This window comes from Sinohyriopsis cumingii, chromosome 17 (genome assembly GCF_028554795.1).
Source record: "Sinohyriopsis cumingii isolate HCF-2022 chromosome 17, ASM2855479v2, whole genome shotgun sequence".
Taxonomy (NCBI): domain Eukaryota; kingdom Metazoa; phylum Mollusca; class Bivalvia; order Unionida; family Unionidae; genus Sinohyriopsis; species Sinohyriopsis cumingii.
In genome coordinates, this window is record NC_142977.1 from 71,466,427 (window position 1) to 71,489,897 (window position 23,471).

The 23,471-nt window shown below is 34.5% G+C and overlaps 3 protein-coding genes across 5 annotated transcripts in view; 2 read left to right on the plus strand and 1 right to left on the minus strand.

Annotated features, from left to right (window-relative positions):
- Positions 1–23,471, plus strand: part of LOC149779211 (uncharacterized) — a 152,017-nt gene that overhangs the window by 120,103 nt on the left and 8,443 nt on the right. For both annotated transcript variants that reach the window (XR_016415587.1, XM_089939781.1), the window contains exons 20-21: positions 1,100–2,013; positions 6,315–6,601. Coding sequence is in view for 1 of the 2 variants with exons in the window: in XM_089939781.1 (XP_089795907.1) it covers positions 1,100–2,013; positions 6,315–6,601 (1,201 nt within the window). In the remaining variant the exon portion in view is untranslated. The remainder of the gene's footprint in view (positions 1–1,099; positions 2,014–6,314; positions 6,602–23,471) is intronic.
- LOC149779212 (uncharacterized protein CXorf38 homolog) overlaps positions 7,780–23,471 on the minus strand; it is a 61,124-nt gene continuing 45,432 nt past the window's right edge. Inside the window, exon 4 of one of the 2 annotated variants that reach the window (XM_089939783.1) lies at positions 7,780–8,735. In XM_089939783.1, coding sequence (XP_089795909.1) covers positions 8,715–8,735 — 21 coding nt within the window. In that variant the 3' untranslated portion in view covers positions 7,780–8,714. The remainder of the gene's footprint in view (positions 8,736–23,471) is intronic. The other variant, XM_089939782.1, reaches the window with a different exon arrangement.
- Positions 12,259–15,832, plus strand: LOC149779213 (zinc finger protein 862-like). The gene is made up of 4 exons (XM_089940322.1): positions 12,259–12,951; positions 13,562–13,792; positions 14,173–14,539; positions 14,845–15,832. Exons 1-4 carry the CDS (start codon positions 12,516–12,518, stop codon positions 15,830–15,832), a joined length of 2,022 nt encoding a protein of 673 aa, XP_089796448.1. The 5' UTR covers positions 12,259–12,515.

The window sequence follows — 23,471 nt, forward strand, 5'->3', positions numbered from 1 at the left end:
TGCTTCAGACTTAAATAATTGCAGACACTTCAGGATTTTATTAATATTTGTACTTTCCATAGAAAGACTGAAAACCAAAAGATTTTTTTATATCACAGAGGTAGCATCAAAATGAAACCTTTATATTATAGAACATTGACAATATCCAATTTCTGACAGTGGTGAGAAGGAAGAGTTTAGTCAAATTAAAGCACTGGTGAACTGAGTAAACACTTGCACTGAAAATTGTTTGTAATTCATTAAACCACTTTTACAAATCGGCTGAATAAATCTGAGTGAACTTGACTGAACATATCCTGACATAAAGACCTTTCAGGTTGGGGCAAAATCCACCAATCTGCTTGAAGATATGACCACCTTAACTGAAAGATATAACAATCTCTAAACAACTTCACTTTGCCAAAAAGATGCTGACTTCGATGTCACTTCCCAGAACACATCCTAGCATGCAGACATGTCAAATGTTTACAAAAGAGTTTTCACATAATTTCAAATATGGCTGTTCTTATTTGAAAAACTTCTTAAAAATTGCTGAACAAAATTTTACCAAGTTTGACAGAAAGCATGCTTGGCATAGAGGCCATTTATACAACTGATGTTGATCCTTCAAATGTGGCCACAGTTACTAAAACAGAAAAACTTTTAAATGTCTTTATCTTCAGGTCTGGGAAGATGCAAAAGCTCAGTTAGTAAAGCACCAGATTCATTGATTGTCCAAGCGTTCAATGCCCAACCAGGTCATCTGCCTCACTGGGAAAGGCACTTAGTTTCCATCTTGTCATTACGATATAAGCCAATAATGCATTGTAAGTGTCATTCAAACAAAAGCAAAAAACAATTTTCTATAAATATACTGAACATAATTTGGTCTTATTTGACCGAAAGCATCCTGGCATGAAAACCTTTCAAACTTTATACAAATAATGATGTTCTGCCATCCATTATGTCCACCATTACTTAAAATAGAACAGTTTTGGAATTAAATGTATTTTGATCTTGTAAGCATAGACATGTCGGTGCAGAAAATGTATATCATTTTATCAACATTTCTTGAATTATTGCTTAAATAGACCTAAATCATTTCCTTTTTTCCTTCCAGGGCAGAATGTATAAAGGTTGTGAAACCCAACAATCCAGGGACAAAAGAAGAAATGGGAAAACGTATTGAAATTGCATTTGAAGAGATCAGTTTGATGATAAAAGAAAGTAAAAAAAACATGATTGACAGAGAAGTTCAGAAAAATGAGCAAGAGGAAGGAGGCAGACTTCCAGATTCTCTCTTCATTTTTTACTTCAGTGGACATTGTTGTAAGAAAAATGGACTTTACCTGGGGAATGAAGATGAGACCCTGAAATCTTCAACAAAATGGATAAAGGAGATGCTGCACGAGAAACTTCATGTAGATCAAGTACTTGTCATTCTGGACTGTTGTCATGCAGACTCCCAGAATTTTACTGATAGTCAAGGGTTGAATTCTAGTGCACACTCTACAAATGAAGAAAAGGTCCGCATTCATCAGTTATCTTCATGTGACACGGATCAGAAATCTATTATACCATGTGTGGGTAAAGGTCAGTGTCATGGCAGTCGTTATACGGACATCCTGTGTAAGGGACTACAGGGATTAGACAGTAAGATAGTGGGGGAAAATTATATATTTTGCTGTGATAAATGTGAAAGACAAAGAGGAAATAAAGAAAACATGTATATGGAATTGCCCTGTGTTAAGTATCATTTACGTTGTCACAGTGACCATGCTGTAACACTGACTGCCCTGAAGGATTTCATTCTAGGTCATTTTGATCTGCCAGTGAGTGACACTGATGGCACCAAATGTATGAGCCCAACTAGCAGTTCTCAAAGAGAAAGGCAGCTTTTCTTGACATATTACAATCAAGATAAATTGCACATTTCCATTCATCTCAAAGGCTCTATAATACCAGAATGTTTCATGTTTAGCTCTCTTCCAGAGACAGTTGATAAGCTGAAACAGGACATCATTACTCATACAGGTAAAATTAATTTCTTTTCTCAATGAATGTTTTTTGTTTGACGATAATCCCGTCTTTAATCCCTTGATATACAGGATTATTTTCTTGTAGACTATGAAGGGCAAGAAAAAATATTTTCTTTATGTTCAAGTACGACGATCATTTCCACTCTGTGGGATCTGGAAGTTTAACTCAAGGGCCAGAATGTTCAAGGAAGAAGAGTGAGTTTTGCCAACAAATTTGGCCCTGGATAAATAGATCAAAGGTCATGATTTTCCTATTTATCACCAATAGATATAATTCAGTATTTTCTCCCATTTCCTTTTGAAATAATATGTTCAAGATCATAACTGGCTGACATTGTAAAAGGATATCCATGGACTCAGAGGCTAAACATGTGAATTTAATGTCATCAGGTGTACTTATGTGTGACAGGTTTTTCAAATCTGTGACTGAAATCTTGCATATTTCCTACTCATTATTTTGCATAATAACATTAAGTTCCACATCACAGACTGGGACAAAACTTTCAGGATGGCTTGCATTTAAAGTAAGGAAGAGGGCTGTCAAACTTAGTTTTACATCACAGACTGGGACAAAACTTTCGGGATGGCTTGCATTTAGAGTAAGGAAGAAGGCTGTTAAACTTACCTTTACATAGCATACCTAAATTTCATTAATCTCATGCACCTGAAGTAATGAAGCTTCTGAAGCAGTTGGGATCAAAATATGTGGCAGAAAATGGGAAATAGTTTCTAAATGGGAAATAGCTTCTAAAGAAAAGAATAGCTTTTGACCATATACATTTACCAGAGTTTGTGGCTGGCTTACACAGTGGGTAAGAAAGAAGACTATTGATGTTGATGACAAATAGCTCAAAGGTCATGGTCATATGTGTCTCAGTTTTCCAACTAGTGCAGATATTGGAGTCAAAAGATTAAAGTCTGTGGTCAGTGTGACAGAAAGAAAGAAAAAAATACCTTCTGCACAGTAACATTAGCTTTATATCACAGATCAAAATTTCATTATTGTCCAGCATCAGAAGATGTTGTTGTTTTGAGGTTTAAAACCATTTCTCAGCACATGATGGGCTATACATGGCAGCCAGTATAACTGGTGGAGGAAGAATCCAGGAAAACTTTGGAAAGAACCACCAACCCATGGGAAGATACTGCCAAGCTTTCTCATGTACCTACACTGGTCAATCTCAAGATGCAAACCCACGCAGACAGAGGTGAGATGGTAGTGATCTGTTATGGTAAGCATTTTAGACCACATGGCCAGTCATGGCCCCAGCTCCAGTAGTAAGGAAGAAGCCCATTCATTATGGTTAAAAGATACCACAGAAAAATGGAAAATAGTTTCTGACATAAAATAATATTATTTCTGACTATATACTTTCAGCAGAGCTTGTGACCTGCTTAACATCTGGTAAGAAAGAAGTCTATTGATTTTGAGGCTAAATTGGTCATAGGTCAAGGTCATATGTGAATCAGTCTTTCAGCTAATGCAGATTAGTAGGGTTATATGCCACAATCCTTGTGAATGAAAACAGAAATTGGCTTCTGCACAGTAACACTAATTCTTCATCATGCACTGTGACTAAATTATGTAACTGGTACTTGGTCTGTTGTACAGTTATTAAGTACTGTACTTCTGAAACTGGGATTGTATCCTTAACATGTGCATTTACAAGAAGCATAATGGAGACAATGATGGTTTACCTAAATGCTACCTTCATGCACTGCGACTTAAAATTCTTTATGTGGTATTGGAGAAACTAAAAGCTGCCTGAAGCAAACAGCTGATAAAATGGCTGTTCCCATGTGCTTGAGAAATGAGGTTAAACAAGTACAAATGCACTAACTTGAGCAGTTGTTGCACTAGGAAAAATAAATTTTGCTAGTGTAGACAATGCTAGCATTTTAAAGTATGATAGATGAATTATAGAATTTCAAAGAATTAAAAACAAAAGTTATCAAGCAAGTTTTATTTTCCAATTTGCCTCTGAAGTCCAGGCAGCAGAAATGACCGAATTGAGTCTTTCGATAGGTGCACATCTAAAGTCAGGCCAGTCTGCATACTCTTAAAACCAATTTACACCCATCAATTACATTCCAAAATAAAGGGAATTGAGTTATTTTAACAGTATTTAAGATTTTTAACTAACCAGGATAATGCTTGAGGACAACTTTGCAATGTTTTTCTTTGAAAATGAAACTCTGTGCCAAGTATGAAACTAGTGTGAAACCATTTGGAGTAAGGAGAAATCTTACAGATTTTTGGTGAAAAGGTCACATCTCAGAGACATTGTGAATGAAAAATGAAAAGCAGTTTCCACACAATAACACTAGTTCAGATGAAAGGTGGATTTTGGAGTCCAAAGGTAAAAGAATCAAGTCATTATGGATTAAAGAAATGCTATGCTGTATAATAATGTTTATTCTGGCACAAGTTTCTATCAATGCTAGCCAAGGTTCTGATATGTTAACCCTATCTACACCTTAGTGGATTTATCAGATATTTCAATGCTCTGGGTCTATGAATTTCAGGCCACCACATCCAAACAAAATCATCTGGTTAAAATTTGAACACTGTTCTTACATGATGGAGAGAAGTGGAACACAGTGCTGGAATGGGCTCATAAATAATCAATTTTCCACTGCTTGTCCGTTTTGTACAAATACATCCTAGCCTTCAAAATACATCTGTAATAGTTTCTTTCTAGTACATAGTCAAATCTTTCAGTGTTAAACTTACAGAGTATCCTTCTGAAGTCAATTGCCTCCTCGATTTTTGGCAGATGTACTAAGCACCACTTTTACACATTATTGGTTAGTTGGCATTACATACTAAGGGAGGCGTGGCAGTAGCTTCTTGTGGGTCGGTGGTTCTTTCCAGGGTTTTCCTGGGTTCTTCCTCCACCACTAATACTGGCCGCCATGTATAGCCTATCTTGTGCTGAAAAATGGTGTTAAACCCCCACAACAACAACAACAACTAAGGGAGGCAACTATGAAATACAATAAATGTTTCAAGGACAAAGCACTGAAATATCTGATTTATCCACCAAGGTGTAGATAGGGTTAACATATCAGAACCTTGGCTAGCAAAGATGGCAAATTCCCCGAGATATGGAAGGGTGTACTAAAGAAACTTGTAGATTATGGGGTCTAAAGGGCAGAGGTCATGCAATGATAAGTAAAAAAAAATAATGGTTCTGCTCATTAAGTTTAATTCAAGACTGCATACCTTGACACAAAGTCAATAACAGAGATTTATTGGTCAGTGCTTGGGTGATCTCTCTTTGGGCAATCATGCCCTACTAGTGGCTGCCAGGAGGGACATACAAATGTGCTGTTCATGGTTACTCTGTTAAATACTACCTAGCATGCTGTGTATCTAGGTACATGTATTCTGTCCAAAAATGCCTTTGTAGATCTTTTTGGCTCTGAGTTTAATACAATATTTATATTCTATGAGACTGTTGGAAATAACAAAGAATAAATAAGTCTTCACTGGCATAGGATGAAACTTTATAACAGAGCATGCTTCAAAGAATAAGAGCAGCTTTGAAAGACTTATTCTCAGAAACCCCTTAACCAGATAGTTTCAAATTTATATCATAGTAACCATGGACTATATATTGTATTCAAGATATTCCAGTTTTCTCTAAGACTTGTACTGTTATTTTACTGCTAAATGTATTGCTCTTGATATATATTTTCAGAGATCCTTATATTGCTTCTTATTAAAAGGAAACATCAATTTAATTTAATATTTTCAGAGAGATTTTAGTTTTGAACACTTTCAAGTTTGTACAAATTATAGCAAATATTGCACATGCTAATAAAAGTATAATAATTCCAGGGAAACAAAAAGTGCTTGAAAAAAGAAACTTTGGAGAAATCGTTGTGAACATTATCTGACGAGTTTAAAGCCAATTTCAGTAGAGTAAGGACTTTGTTTCTTATCTCTCAGAATACCATTATCATCATGAGTTTATATTAAAAAATTATTCTGTTCCAGTGTTGTTGTGTCATTTTGTCTGTTCTTCCATCCATCCACATGTTGATTCCCTTCTAAACTGTAATCTTAATGTTTATACAATATATGTGTTGCCAAAATAATTTCTGTTATTACATACTGACAACAATCTATCTTGTGGTCAGGTAGGTTGAAATGCTTAGACACCAGAGGATCCTCTTTGTTGATTTCTGACTTGGGTGTTCTCTGTGCTTCTGAAGGTATTTTCTCTAAGGTTCGAAATTTCCCATTTAGTTCACACAATTTACTATAGTTGTTGAGCCATTTTATTTCAGTTGAACAAAATGTGGACTGTGATGTGCTACGGTTTCATCAAAGCTACACACAGAACTCCATCCATGTGATAGCAATTTACCCAAAATATGGCAGAGACAAAGATGAGGAACTGACCACTCTGGACTGTATCTACAAAGCTTGGCGCAGCAGTTGTGAACTGGAGGCACGAGTTCGGGAAACTCTGACGGGACTTGCAAATGGACCCATTAAGATAAGCACAATTAAGAAGAGCATGATTACACTGCATGAAGCCAGTTTTAATGAAGAGTATTTAAAAATCAGTCAGGTAAGAAATACATGGTTGTGATCATAAAAACTAACCAGGCATAGGAAAGACTCTCATCCTCTCACGATGACAGCACAAAAAATTTTCATCCCTAGACTTAGATGCAGATTTGCATTTTTCAGATATAACTGACTATTTACTACTTTTAAAAAGCACCCAAGATCAGAATGGCATGACATCACATGTGTGTCAACAATAGATAATTTTTGCCCAATGAGCCACAGTTTGTTAGTCTAAACCAAATAGTAGAGGAAAAGAAATCAAATTCATTTTCACGCAGGTATCCAATTCAAGTTTCAAATTGAAATGGGTAAAGTTCATGTAAAATGTATTGCTTAGCACAAAAGCAAACATCATATGTTTCAGTACTTTTCAAAACTGATCACTTCGATTTCATACTTAAAGGGGATTGCGTGCTACATACAAGATTTACTGATCTCCAAAATCGAAGAGCTTGACAACATACAAGAACTACTCACCTTCATAATTGACAATTTGACAACTGAATTGAAATGTTCCAGTGAGTAGGGTTAATTATACATTTTACAAAAACAATATGTTAACCCATTTCGATGAACAATGTTACTTGGTTCAAATTACAAATAAGACATGTTATAGATTGACATTTTGCATGCCTTCACAGAAAATCACATATAGGGTTGAAATGTTTGGATGTGTTTTCCATAAACTCTTAAATACATTGTGTCTGCCAATTAAGTGAATTGGCAGACAACAGAGGCACTTGCTTAATGGTTTTGGTACACTGGAAATTGATACGGTTGGAATTTTTCATTAAAATGCAAATTACCAATATCTTACAATGATAAGTAATTATGTACTCACAGAAATATGTTGGCATATTTGTGTTGACCTGAAATGCATTAATAAAGCTGCAGTCTTGAGAATGCTGATCTAAGGTGAAAGTAACACTGTCTAGCTGGATGAAACTGATCTAAGGTGAGTGTAACACTGTCTAGCCAAATGAAACTGATCTAAGGTGAGTGTAACACTGTCTAGCCAGATGAACCTGATCTAAGGTGAGTGTAACACTGTCTAGCTGCATGAAACTGATCTAAGGTGAGCGTAACACTGTCTAGCCAGATGAACCTGATTAACTCTAAACTTCTCCCACATCTAAATCATTAAAATCGGTGTGTTATTAAAAATAAAAGTTTCTACCCTTTAAAATGAAATACAGATTACTAAAATCCATTACTGTAAGCACACATACCAAAAGCATTACAAGCCTTGTCATGTATTATATACATGTACAGTATGTGCATCGTGTTTTTTGTGAAAATCGACATGGTGGACCTGAATCATTTTCACAATGTGTCCATCATGAACAGGACATCATGGTCATTGTGGACTGCCTACTTAGTGGCTTGTAGTGGACAGATTAAGTTTTATTTCCCCAGTAGAAGTCACAGCAATGTAATTATGTAATCGCTGACATCCACTACAGCATGTTGAACTTAACTGTTGGCTCAGCTACTGTACACAGTGCAGATTGTTCTTTTTAAGTTGTACACAGTGCTGTTTAATATTCAAAGACTCACCCACCAAAACGCAACCATTATGACTATGGTCTTAAAATAAGTATTAGAAAAGAGTGAGAAGCAGCAAGCTTTATAAAATTCAAGAAATAGTTTATTTCCCAAGAATATAAACTGAAAATGTGAAGAAAAAAATGACTTACAGCATTTCAAATTAAATCCCAAATAATCCTAGAATTACAGACACAATTCCTAATAATTAAAGTTCTGAATAAACTTTAGTGGAAATCCAAATTAAATCCAATGCTGGAAGTGTTGACATGCCTGTGGTGGCCCGTGTAGTGATGATGTGCCAGCAGTATTTTGTTGGAATCACATAATAGTTCCAAGAATATATCCTTATTTGAAATTTCACTATAACTTCAAGTCTCTGTTTCTAAGAATGTTATTTTTAAAGAGAACTTTGTATTTCCAGTGAATAAATAATTTGAATGATAAAATTCCAAACCAAATGAACTACTAAGCACAACAATAACACAACTGATTCTGCCTCAAGATTTTATAGCATGAATAATTAATTTCTAGAAAGACAAGATTATATAGTCTTCTGCCTGACCTCAGGTCACAGTTAGCATTTTCTGAAAAGAAAAAAACAAACATATTGCCTAATGGAAAGTTTCTTTCTGGTAGGTTCATAATGTTTACAAAATAAACTCTTAGTTATAATTAGAAGTATATTACTTTGACCTGGCATTTCATGAGGAATTTCCAAAGTTCTAGACTCAGATTGAGATAAACAAGTTGTTTACAAAACCAAAATCAGTGATTCAGGTCAGGTAGAAAATGAACTTGATTTTGGACAATTCAAGTCCAACATTAAATATTGCATTATCAGTAGTAAATAATGAAATAAATAAAAAGTCAGAAAAGCCCCCTAAGAAATAATGCAAATTAAATATGCATAACACAATCACACATATGTGTGTTGTGAGAGATTAAAGATTCTTGCACAAGCAATGCTTATGCAATTTAGGTGTTTCACAAAATATACAAAGTTTAATTATAGTAATTTTAATATGAGAGAGAGAGAGAGAGATTCTGCTTTTAAATAAAATAGGAAAAAGAAATCAGATGAAAGTATATTCTGCCAGTCACTTTTAAATTGTTTGCTTAACATTTTCCCACACAACGAAATATACACAGCATTATCCAATAAGCAACTACTGCTAGACCAGCCAGTTTAGTACATGTGACCCAAATATACATATCCTACAACACATTTTCTCAGGAAGTAGACACATGTTTACTTTTACTGTTTACCTATGTTTTTATGCAGGCTTTATGAGCCACTTGATTCTGCTTTCTATAACCAATAGGTGAAAGTGATGAAAAGTAAAATGACTTAAATATTTTCATCACGAGATAACTTGTATTATTTTCAGTTATAACAGATGAAAATTTGGTACATTACCTTTTTTTAATCTACATGACAATTACTGCAGTAGCATTAAAGTTTTCTGCAGTGCATATATGTACATCATATGATCTTTTGCAATTCAATGAAAATGCCTACTATTATGCAAACTTAGTTGTGAAATGGGTATCTATGGTTGATATAATTTTATTTACGGTAGAACAAATATCCTGTTTGTACATTTGTTTCTCTAACACTTTTTTCTAATTGGAATTTCTTCTTCTTCATACCTCTTTTTCCCCCTTGTTTAACTTGTAAGCTGAACACACATCTATCAATAATGCTTTGTAAATTGCCCAAAATAGCTAAACCACATGCTTGCCAATTTGTCTGTAATTGCACTGATTGCTATTCATGTGGCTTCTTATTTGTCATGGCTTTAAACAAATATCTCTTATAAAACTTCATTTACTCCATTCTGGATGTAGAAATGGATTTCCTGATTATTGAGAATGTTTCCTGTTAATTCTAAGGTTATCACGAATGTTATTGCAGTAATGCTCACTCATTCACCTTTCTGTCTATGAAATGTTTGAAGCACCAAGTTCGTACATCTTCATTATTACCAGATTTGACAATAAGAAAATAAGAAAAACACTACTAGCACTTACTTATTCTCGTTCTTACTTCTTGCCACCCCCACCACCTACAGTGCTCCACCCCATTGTTTAACATGTATGGTATTAGGCAAAAGCTGAACAGAGCATATCTATCACTAATACCCTATACATTGCCTGAAAATGGCAAAATCACAAATTTACCAAGCTATAAAATCTCATTGCACTGATTGCCATTAAAATGTGGCTTCTTATTTTTTACAACTTTTGATAGATATCTCCTGGTAAAACTTTGTTAACTACATTTACTCCAAAAACTGGAGATGGAAGTGGTCTTGGCTTCAAAAATTTTAAATTTCTATCATGTTCTGTTTATCTTAAACAAATTCACATGTATTCTAATGTAGTTGTGAATATTGTCACTGTATTCACTTTGATTAGATTTAGTAGTGATCATTCATTTGTCTTTCAGTCTATTACATTTCTGAAGCATGAACACGTTAATTATGACCAGATTCGATAATATATAATAAGAAAATAAGCAATGACACTAATAAGCGAAAATATCACAACTGAACCAAATTGCAGTTCTCAGTTCATGTTATAAATTCATAATTCATTTTTACACAATCAACATAAAGCATTTGATTCAGAAACATTGGTGCTAAAAACAACATCGAGGTTCAACACCTTCTGCTCTGGCCATTGTTAACAAGTGACGCTGCAGATTTCCATGTACAAATTTGCTTCTCAGCTGGTACTAGATGATAGATTGATAAACAAGTGATGAAGACAATAACCTTTTCTCATAAAAGTCAAATTTATTGCACGAGACTAGACTTCGATACTTTGTAGACAAATTGGGTGCATTAAAAAAAATATTTCTCTCAAATAATCAACCATATTCTAAGTTAATTGATAAAGGTATTTGTATAATGCTTAGTTAAGTTGTTCATCAATGGCCGGATCAGGTCAAGTGTTTGGTGGGTGGGTGTCAAAATTTCAAAAGAGCCCTGACTTTCCTCAAAAGACCACCTTAGCAAAAGTCTGTCTATTTACTCAAAGGGGGGGGGGTGTTCCAAAACTTCAAAGGGTCTTGATTTTCTTCAGAAGGCTACCAATGCAAAAGTCAATGTGTATGTTATTCTTGTAGAATAAACATTGAAAAGAATTATGACATGCGTATCATAATGTTAGTGTTTTTGATCGTACACATCTGATATAAATAGTACAGCCTTGTTTATAATCTCTGATTGAATCTTATATATAATACTGCATTGATTAATTTCTTTAAAGTGGGTATTGGAAATAGTATGGAAATAAAAGGGTAACTATGACAATTAACCAACACAAAAAATATTCATGAAATATAATTTATTCAGAATGAAGATTAATGTTACCGCTTTATGCAGAAGAGTATATAAATGTAAACTGTAGCGAGGCAAATTCTTGACATGTACACTACATCACTGACAGGGCAGAAAGAAATCAGTCACATTTAAATTTAATACACATTTTTTCTACATTATGTGCATTCATCTTTATGTATCCTTAGTTAGGTCACTGATAAGTATAAAAAGAAATTGTTACCATGGTAGTGTTTGTTTAGGTAAAGGTATGAAGTAGACATCTGCAATGGTTGGGTTTAAGCTGTCGAGGTTTCTTTCATATGTTTAAAATGTCGACTCATGGAGAGAATAGATTAGAAAAAACAATGGGTGCCATAAAACCCAAAACAGCTGCAATAAAATCTGTAATGGACTTTTTCACTAGATTGAGTGGATTTCCACTAGAATGTTTGAAAAATCCACCAGATTGAGTCCACTGCTGATAGTGGGCCTTTAATTCCCTGCTGCTCTACCCATGTCCACTAGATTGAATGGGTGATCCATAAAACATGATGCATGTACTTTAAGGGGCATATGTGCGCTACCCTGTCCCAAGACTTTTAGAGTCGACATCGTGGCTTTTCAACGAGTGTATTGGTTAGGCTTTCTCACAAGATGATTTTGCCAAGCCAACAGCATGGGACAGCTTAAATTTTATATATTTGTTGTTGAAAATCATTTGAATTAGTGCTGCAGTGCTAACGGAGGTAGTGCATATGTACTGGGCTACTTGCAATTGTAACAACAGACCTGTTTACCCATCCGTATTTTACCGTATTTGTACGGAATAAGGCCCATCCGTACGGTCCTACGGTCATTGATCTGAAAATACGATTTGAGGTTGCATTTATTTTTTTTATTTTTTTAAATTATTTTTTACGTTTTTTTAAATTCCGGTTCGTTTCGTTGTCTCGTCTCTTTGGTCCGTGTCCGTGTCTGCAATTTGCGCCACATCACTGATTTTAACACTCTCAACATCCGGTTATTTAAACAAAGAAAATGCCGCCGACAAGAAAGTTTCAGCAGGATTCTGATGATGAAAATGCAAAGTCGAAACATAGAAAACAGCATTTTCTTCCAGTTTATCATACTCTGTGGCCATGCCTGAAACCAACGTCCAAAGGAGAACATTTTGTGCTTTGCACTGTTTGCAACGTTGATTTTTCCTGCGCACATGATGGAAGGAATGACTGTTCACGGCATGTGGAATCCGAAAATCATGCGAAATTGGCATCATTAGTGAAGGGAAATAGAAATATTCTGTCGATGATGAAGGGAAAGGAAGTCAGTGATCAACACATATTTCAAAAGCAAATAACCCGTGCTGAGGCGATTTTATGTGAGATTATCGTAAATATGAATTTGTCATTGAGCACAGCCGACAAGTTAACGGAAGCAATGAAAAATATGTTCCCAGATTCCAGAATTGCACAAGGTACTTAGAAACAATCTCTCTCTCTCTCTCTCTCTCTCTCTCTCTCTCTCTCTCTCTCTCTCACACACACACAAACACAGATGCACACTCTTAATCTTATAACTTCAGATTGACACATTGTCCTTAGACCGATGTGGGTTCTTTTTCCTTTCATATCAGATCCAAACTTGTTTTTCTAAAAATAGTTTTTAAAATAAAAATTAAAACGGAAACTAAACAATCACAGTTTAAGGTCAAAGAATTGCCGCCCCCCCCCCCCATACTGCTGTGTTTGTTAGATGCATGAAAGCTGCTAAACTTGTTTAAACATTAAATATTTCCATAAATAGTATTGACTATAAAAAAATTATCAAAATAGGATAGAATTTCATAGATGTAGATACTAAATGCAATGATCTCGGTGTAAATGTTAAATATATTAAAAAATTCAGGTTATGCACGTTATTACAGTTGTATGTATCTTAGCTATACTCTGTCCTTAGTTAATTAGTTTGCAGATATTAGAATAATATCTGAAATGCTTTGGTTTTTTTGGTAAATAATAGGCTTCATAATATAAACTTTCTGCCAGTGGTTTCCATTTTGTAATGTTATTGCTGGCGTTCTTTAGGAATGAGGTGCTGTCGCAACAAAGCAACTGCTGTTATAAAGGAAATGTCAACAATTCAGATGAGTGACCTAACTGCACGCATGATAAAGTTCCCATTCAGCATTGCCACTGATGGAAGCAATGAAGGTGACAAGACACAGTTTCCTCTTGTGGTTCGAACCAAGCAGTCAGAATTAGGACAGGTCAGCTCAGAGCTATTGGCACTACCTGTATGTGAAGGTTCTGCTACTGGTGAGAAATTTTTTAGTTACATGTTTTTAAAACTACTTTTCAGGGAGGAGATGGTGATGCCTTTCAAAGGACACCTGCTCAGATCGGGATTATTGATAATGATAGGTTGTCTTGCTAGTTTCTTTAAATCATTATCTATAAAACTAAAGATCGGACTGAACATTTTGTTACAAGGTATAGGCTTTATGTGCTTCATTTTACAACATTAGTATCTTGTTCCCTTGATATGGTATTTCGTTATTTCTGTTCAAAACAATTTCATCATTCTTCTCTGTATTGATTTTGAGAATATTAAGTGTCAAAATTTCTTTAAAGTTATTTTTCTTTATTATCTTTTCCACCATTTGCATTCTGATTGTTTATGTATATGTCTTTTTCAGGTGAAAAGATCTTTGATCTTGTGCACAAAGAGCTTTTCATCCGTGGGATTCCATGGAAGAATTGCATCTCATTTGGATCTGACAATGCCAATGTAATGACTGGGAAGAAGAAAGGAGTTTTATCCTTTGTGGAGAAGGAACAGCCTGAAGTCTTCTTGTCTGCCTGCACCCTTCACCTAGTTCATCTTGCAGCAAAAAGAGGTGCAGAGTGCCTGCCACCAGTTGATGAAGTCCTAGTAGACATCTTTTACTTCTTTAAAAAAAGTACTGTCCGGCAGTCAAATCTGAAAGAACTTCAGGGACTATATGACGTCGAACAAAAAAAGATGCTCAAGCATGGAAGAACCAGATGGCTGAGCATTGGAAGGTATGACACTGATGGATTACTATTCGCAATAATATTTGTTAGCAAACTGTCGTTGAGGTTTTGAATGTAATGAAAGGTTCCGATTTGTTGACTTCCTGATCAGAATCTTTGTAGTTTCATTAGTTATATGCCATCAATTCATTTACACTGTAATAATCATTTCCATGTTTCAGCTACATGTACATTGTTTAAATAGTTAATCTACTATATAGTCAATGCCCTTAATGTCAATTTCTGGTCAGAATAAATTTATAAATATATTGATTTATGCAGTTTCTCAAATTTTTTGCCTTCTTGTTTTTCAGATGCCTTGCAAGACTGCTTGAAAATTGGGATCCATTGAAGCATTTCTTCCATGAAGAACAGAAGAAGAAAAAACCAGGAAAATCTGAAGAGAGGGGCTACTCTGCACAGAAGGTTGATGTTATTTTCCAGTTCGTTCGTTCTCCGACAAACAGGCTGTATTGTTTATTTCTCAGCTATACCATCAAGGCATTTGAAAAAGTCCTTTTGAAATTACAAGCAGAGGACCCCATGATCCATGAGGTGCGGCCATTGCTGTGTAATCTCTTAACTGATCTATACAGCCGTTTTATTAAGCCAGATGCTATTTTGAATCATACTGTGGAGGAGGTCCGCTTCAAAGATCGACAGAAACAAAAGGATGATGAAGACCTTTTAATTGGAGGAGAAGCAAGAGATTTCCTGGGCAAAGCAGAACAAAATCATCTGCGAAAGAGCAGAATAACAGACTTTTATTCCTCGGTGAGGGCTTACTTTGAAGCAATCTGTGCCTATCTTTTGGTGAAGCTGCCACTACAAGACCCCCTGCTTCAACACATTTGTGTTGTGGATCCTAGGAATCAAGTAACAGCAAAATCAATAAATTTACATTACTTTCTGAAAAGATTTCCATGCTTGTTACCACCAAGTGTAACTGCTGATACCATCATAGAGCAGTTTTGCCGGTACCAATCAATGGACATCTCAATGTGTTTGAAAAACAGAATTGACGAATTTTGGATTGCTGTTTCTGCCAAGGAACCTGATCTCCAGTCTTTGTGTGATGTCATGCTGAGCTTACTCACTGTGCCTCATAGCAGTGCTGCTTGTGAACGCATTTTCAGCTGTGTTAGGAAAAATGTTACTGATCAGAGATCCTCACTAGCTAATCAGACCATTGAGGCTTTATTGGTCCTGAAATCAAAAGCAAAGAATTTTACCAAAGAGTTGACAGATGACCAGCTGGATAGGATAAAGAGTGCCTATTATATAGCCATTAAAAACCCATAGACTAACTAAAGCCTTCATTAAAGTCAGTGGTGTTTAATTTCTGACGATTTTGCCTTGATACACAGAATTGCCTGAATACCAGCGTCTTTACAAACTAAGACTTATTTATAGAATATTATATAGTCTGCATGTTGTGCAATAATAAATAATGGTAATTATAGTGTATTGATAGTGTCTACTATTTGTGAGCAGTTTCACAGGTGACGTGTGCTGTGTTGTGATGTTAGAGACACTGAATGAAAATACTGACTGCCATCTTAAAATACTGACTGACATTGCTTAAAATACTGACAAGAAAATATATGGGTAAACAGGTCTGTAACAAGCGATAACATGTGCCAATCTGATTACAGTAGCACTTCACTATCCTATACTTTAAATGTTGTATCAACAGTAAACAGTTTTTATTGATATAAATTCAATATCTGTGTGTGTCCTATTCATTCTCTCAGCATTTAATTAGATATGTTTGGAATGTTACATGAGGACATTTCATGGTCAATATGAAACAAGGAGAAAAAAGTTCCCATTTGCAAATATTTAAATAAGTAAATAAAAGAACTATAATGATCAACATATAAACAAATCAAATATTTCTAAGTCTTAATTTTGTATCAACTGTAAATATTTTCCAGTATTGTAAATATATAATGTCTCTGTGACACCTTGGTAGATTTAGTTTTTCTAGTACTTACCATATGTACATATAAAAAAATATATAAAAAAATATATACTCACAAGGAACTTTGTGCAGATGTTTTAAATGACATCAAAAAATTACAAATAATGATGATATTCCACTGTTTTGACAAACTGCTTCACTGAATATTTAACATAATTCTTTATAATGTTTCGTGCAGATAGGTAATAATTTCTGAGCAAATGGTAACTGGAGATGTTCATTACGTTACATTACAAAGAATTTCTATTAGTTGCTTTAGTAATTTAGCATATTTCATTTTAACACAGAATTTAACTTTGCAATGAATTTAAAAATCTCTTTAGTTGTAAATTTATCACATACTTGTTTCTGGGCAGTATTTGGGTAAATCGTGTTGCCAATTGCAACAATACAATTCTGTTGGGCATTTCTACACATCTAAGGTTTCTGTCACCAATATATTGAAGCAAAATGCATACCAAGTTGTGACCAGAATATTCTGTTCAAAATAATCATTTTTGTGATATGTCGGCCTATTCTGCGCACTTCTTTGAAAAGATGTAATTTTATCTTTTGGGCTATGGAAATGAAATACAGTACTTTGGACTGTTTCTGTCAGCAGTTCAGTCGAGTAATTAGGTCAGGTTTATAGCTAGTTTTACCAAATTCAACGTAACAAGGTCAATAAATGGCAAGAGATATTAAGCAAACTAGACTGATCTTGTAAAAAAAGTTGCTGAAGTTCAACATTTTATAAAAAAATAAGCTATTATTTGGAAGAGAAGCAACAATGAAAAGATTGTAATGTGTTTACAATGTCTTGTTTATGGGGAGAGAAAAAAAAACTAAAGAATTTAGAAACAGACTAAACGCTGGGGAATTTCATGAGAATCTCATTCTAGTGGGAAGTTGACATGTTGGGCATAAGATGATTATGAATGTGTGGGACAACTTTTTGGAAACTTGGATTAAGATGCAAAATTTTTTTAGGGTATATATTTCCGTCTTTTAAATAATATATTTATCTGTATGATAAAAGATGCATAGTAACCAGGATTTTCTGGGTTGCAGGTTGAAGGTCATAGAGTGGGTCTTCATGTTGACATTTAGAAATCACATTTTCATATGTAATTAGGGTAGATATGTGGAATATTTTTTTTCACTTTATTAATATCATTTCCTTAATAAAAGGATGGTCATTCTTTCTTGATACAAACTGGATATTTGACCAAAAACAACACGCAATTCAATGTTTATAGAAGTGATGTATCATTACGCAGAATTACCCAATGCGCAGAATTGGCCGACATGGTGGTATATCAGACTTGAGATGGAAGATCTTCACTCCAACAGCAATTCTTAGAAGCTATATATAATCACATCCAAAGGATAAGTCCTGAGTAGTAGACTCAGGCATGTGTTATACTAGTCACACTCCCTCACAAATGTAGTGTGAACTGCAGATGAATAATATTTAAAGGAGGTCAGGGACAAGTAATAATTGTCTGTGCATGTACTGTCAACTACATAATTTATTTAGCTTATTTATTTAGCTCTTCGTTCTTAAGTGGACTCAGGTCCCAAGTTTCCAGCATGTATTGCCCTTTGCCAGATTGTGTAGTGTACTGGCAGAGCATCATGTCTTAATTACACCTTTACAATTTGTACAATTGATGCCAATCTGCCACGTCATTTTGTAGCTGATGCTAAAATTGGAAACAATATTGAACCACTAAATAGAATGTGACCCAACTTGACAGAAAACATTCTGGTATACGGACCTTTCAAACTGTTACAAATAAAGTTACTTTTCAGTCAATTAGGATCACTGTTACAAAAAAAATAAACTTTATATACAACTTTTTGTCAGAAGATGCTCAGTTAACCAAATCTGCAGAAAGCATTCTAGTATTAAATTATATCAATTCACAATAAAATAAGGCTGCCATTATAAAAATAGAAAATCGTTCAAAATGATTAATGATAGTTTAAAAACCACTTAACAGAATTAGACCAAATTGCACAGAAATCTTTGTCACAGAAGGGCTTGAAATTTTACAGATGATGGCCATCTGCCATCAAATATACCTGCTGTGACTAAAATAAAATTAAAAAAAACATTAATGTTTTCAAAGTAAATGCTTTCAAAGTAAATGCTTAACAGAATTTAACAGAACGTGTCCTAAATTACAGGCCCTTCAGATTAATACCAATGATCCTTTATGGCAGAGATTTTTTAATCTTGTGAAGTAATTGGTTATGGAAATAGTCTTAAACTGTAATTGGTCTCAATTAGCCAGATGTTTATATTAAAGAAAGAAATTAAATTAGTTGTCTTCATGACTAAGCATGGTATTAGTATCAGTTTCAAGAAGTTGAAGAGGAAGACTGATTTTATGCTTTTTGTTGTTGTTGTTGTTGTGGGGTTTAATGCCATTTTTCAGCACACGATAGGCTATACATGGCGGCCAGTATTAATGGTGGCTGATTTTATGCACTTGACTTTGCCAGAAAAGAAAAGAAATATATTGTTTTGGTGTTATAGTTATAAAATTAATTATTATTCACAGCAATACATACAAAACAGAAATGTATGCATATGTTGTAAAATTTCAGCTGGTTTAGTGTGTGTGTGTGTGTGTGTGATTTGGAATTTTAACTTAGCTTTAATAATTTATCAGTCATATCGCTACAATGTCTGCATTGTGGCAGTTTATAGTATGTCTAGCACTGAGGCATCATGCTGCAGACATGTAGCGTGATGTCCCACCCAGTCACATTATCCTGACACCTGACGACCAGTCCTAATCCCGTACAGAAAAATCTCACCAGTTCACATGAGCTGCTCATAAGCTGCACATGAGAACCTTGTTAGAAATGTATGCAAATTGGGTAGATTTTGCAGGCTCATGTGTGCAGTTTGTTAGATCTTGTGAGCCAAGGAAAAACTAACCTGATTCTCACGTGAGCAGATTTTGCTCACGTGAGAATCTAAATTTTCACATGAGAAAGTAGAACTTAGAAAATTTTCTTTCTCCATTACATACAACCATGTTTGAAAATAAGGCAGAGTTCTAATTTCTCACGTGAGTTATCACGTGAGAAACTTGGACTTTGATTCTGATTAAACACTTATTTCAAATTTATTCAAAGTTGGATTTTCTCATGTGAGTTATCACATGAGCAATTTGGACTTAAATATTTTGTGTAAATGTTGAATGTCAAGCATCTCCATTATTGTCAAATAGACATCATTTCTATTTTGCACTTGTTCATGTTGCTTTGTTGTATTTTTTAAATTTTAAAACATTTTCAACTTATTTTCTCACAGTGAGTTTTAATCTTATTTTGACCCAACAGGCTCCTTGTATTTGAACATATTAAGGTTCATTTCACTGTTCATAAAACGAAACAATTCAGAATTAAGGTCTCGTATAACCAGACTACCCATTAAACTTTAACAGCTGTCAAAGAATAGAGTTAATAACTTGCATACTGATCGTGGTTAATGTTTAATAAAGTAATCCGTAAAAAGGTGAAATGTTTCTCTCCCCAAAATACACAGTTTACAAATATAAAATGGAAATAAAACTTTTGCCCTAAAATGAATCCTATGTTCCATAAACATATGATGCAACTCCTTTATTCACAAACTTCTAAAACCCCACTATAAAATTGTAAAACAAATACATAGCCACATATCTGGAAAAAAAAAAAACACTGATGCACAGTCCTTTTGGCCTAATAAACTCTCAAGTCATTTTCCAGAAAAATTGGAGAATTACATAAACTACGTCGTTTTCTTCCATGCCTAACATTCGCACAAATAGTCAATACAATATTATACTTACTGAATTGTGTAATTCGGTTTAGGGGTCATCCATTTAGTACGTACGCAAAAATGTGGCAAAGCTTGCCCCCCCCCCCCCCCCTGCATGCATACTTTTTTACGCAAACCCCCTCCCCCCCCCCCCCCCCCCGTGTACATACGCTTGACGCCCCCCTCCCCATATTCTATTAAACGGCCTATGTTTAATCCACGCAGAAACCATAAAGGATTAATAATATTAATGTGTTTAATAAAACATTGTCCACCGACGTTGAATGTCTGGCATCAAATAAATACGCGGGGTAACATTAAACATTTTGTCTAGTGTCCGCCAAAATTCAAACGCCAACTGAACAGTCGAACAGGTTACGTATTAGACAAATTATTATCGAGGTTTCACCCCAACCCCGTTTCCTATGCATATGTACATTACCATTATTAAAAAGAACATGTACTGTACATAAAATTTAATAAATCCGTAAGAAACTGCCTAATCCAGTCGTGTTTGTTTGTGTAGCTGTTTCGCACTGTTTTACATGTGTATATTCTTGGCAATGGAAAATTTTGCTTATTTGCAACCTTTTAAATGTTCTGATCGTGTCATTTCAAATTTTATAAAAGAAATTTCCTATTGAAATAATCACAAAACAAATCACTGACGTTTCCGTTAACTTTTCTGTGACCCAGGTTATAAGAGTACACGGTGGAAGAATCGGCTTGTTAGAACCATTAGAGTGTCCTATGGGGCATGGCTCGGCACAAGCTACTTTAAAAACATCAAAATTAACTTGGTCTATATTAATTAACTTATTAATTATATGAATTCACGTATAGCTCAGTTTTTATGAAATATCAGATAATAAAATAGCATTTATTTGATATATAAAATATAACATTAAGAAATACCCGCGTACATGTGTACAAAGGAGTGTAAAACCAGAAGGGCTCGCATCGTTGCTTACAATTTAAATGTCAGTCATACAGTAGTATAAAATAATAAAAGTATTATTTTTATACTAAATGTATGACTGACTTTTATATTGTAATCAATGATACAAGCCCCTATGCGTACAACGTGTTTACTAATAATTTACCCTTTATAGCGCCTCAGATAAACTCAACAGATGCTGGATGTTGACCTACAGTGTACATGTAGAATAGCACTTTTAAACCGAACAGACAGAAATTTACGCGCGGGCCATGTTCTCTTAGAAAGGGCCACGCTGTTTATGAAGAAAGTTATTTAATATTCTCCTGTAACATGTTTGCTCTTAAAACATTCTGACAGCAAGAGTGTGGACATTATTAAAATATAGAAACCAACACCAACACCTAAAGATGTCCACGTCGGTACTGATGTTAATGTCCAGTACGAAACAGAAGACGTCGACGTGCTGTTAGGGAAAATTCAAGGATTATGAAAGACTGGTTCTTTGCCGAGAAAGAGGTAAGTTACTTTTTCTCATTTCTTTTTACAATTTTCGCATATAGAATGATCAAAGTGGATAGCCTGAATCATCGACATTATAAGCATAAGCATAAATTCGCATGGTCGTTTAAAATTGAGCCAAGGGTTTGTTTCAGATTTTACTTAAAGATAATAATTCAACCTCCTGTTTCTAAAAATGATATCTACACCACACTATCATCGAATATTTAAGCCTTCCACAATTCAACTGTGCAACCATGTCTGGCTCTTACCCCCACCCCCAATAATAATGCGGGCGCCTCAGTGATGAGCACTTGCGTTACCGATTGAAACAATATGTACAAACATAAATGTTCTTCTTATTATTTTATTGCTGATTGGGTGGATCAAGATAAGCATACACGATTGAGAACCAAATGCAGTAGCTTAATTCATGATTTTATTCCTAAAAGACATTTGCCCTGTCTATCAAATATTTTGATTGTTAAATTTAAAAGAGATTTAATTGGATAAGGATTACAGCTTTTCTTAATGCTTATATACACTTATAGACTAGGATTCTTTTGCCAACCAAATCGTTTTCTCATTTCAATGCATTTTTTCTGTTCTGCATAGATTAAAAAAAAGATCAATTATACTAATTTTTATCTTTTTACAGATTAAATTTCATGAAGGTCACAAAATTCAATGAACACAACAAAGTTAGCAATCATTTGAAAGAAGTGCAAAACATTGACAGCAGCAGGAAGAAGTCAGACAAAACTGCATTGCCATGCTAGAGGAAATTCCAACTCCAGTAAAGGGTATGTATAATACGCTTCAAATCTTTTGACATGATAACATATGCATTTCAGACTCTACAATTGGACCCCCAATACATTTTTTTTTTAAATATAAAAATTGGAAACCAGATTTTGAATTTCTTTATATATTGCAAATGTACATATTTTGGAAAAATGTATCCTGAAAGTTTTGGAGAAATCTTTCAGAGGATTGTTCAAGAAGTAGAGATGTCAGTTTTTTTGGAAATTTCTAATGTGTACCCATCATTCCTAACGATTGGTTACCAGAGTATACAATCAAAAGGAAATTGTATTAAATGTGAAGCTGAACTGCTTTGTTGTAGGTTCACATGTTCCAACCCCAAAAAGAGCTGTAAGCATAATTATTACTAATATAAGTGGCAAAAATCATAATCTGAGCACAATGAGTATAAATTACATGCCATTATTACAGAAAACTGTATGAAAAATGTATATGCAGTTATAATTTTTGTCACAAATCAGCTGAACTCGTGTGGATTAGTAGTATGGATGAGAACAGACACAAAAGAAATTGATAAATTATTTGTGCATAACAGTCATTTCGACTAGTGTACATGTCTACAGTAACTTTTGCGAATTGTCATAAAGTCCATAAATGTTGATTGTTGTATTATCCTCAACCTGCCATGATTCATTCCATAACGACGGTCCAGTGCAACATGTTTTTAAGTTTAACAAAATCTCTTTTCTCTAACATTTTTCAGTTACATAACATCCATCAGTTGCATTGATACATCCCGGGTCATTTTTGTTGTTGTTTTTTCTTCTTTTTTTAAAAATGATATCTGGTGCCATTTATTTTCTATTTAAGCTGGACTACTATGTGTGTAGTATCATAATAGAATGAATCTAGGGCAAATGGTTTCACATTCAAGAACCTGTCTGTTTTCTTGGAA

Bases quoted from the DNA above. Each gene is read 5' to 3' on its own strand.
- LOC149779213 (XM_089940322.1), top strand. From the start codon at position 12,516: ATGCCGCCGACAAGAAAGTTTCAGCAGGATTCTGATGATGAAAATGCA. The intron at 12,952-13,561 runs GTACTTAGAAAC...GGCGTTCTTTAG, and splicing joins AGATTCCAGAATTGCACAAG to GAATGAGGTGCTGTCGCAAC. The intron at 13,793-14,172 runs GTGAGAAATTTT...TGTCTTTTTCAG, and splicing joins ATGTGAAGGTTCTGCTACTG to GTGAAAAGATCTTTGATCTT.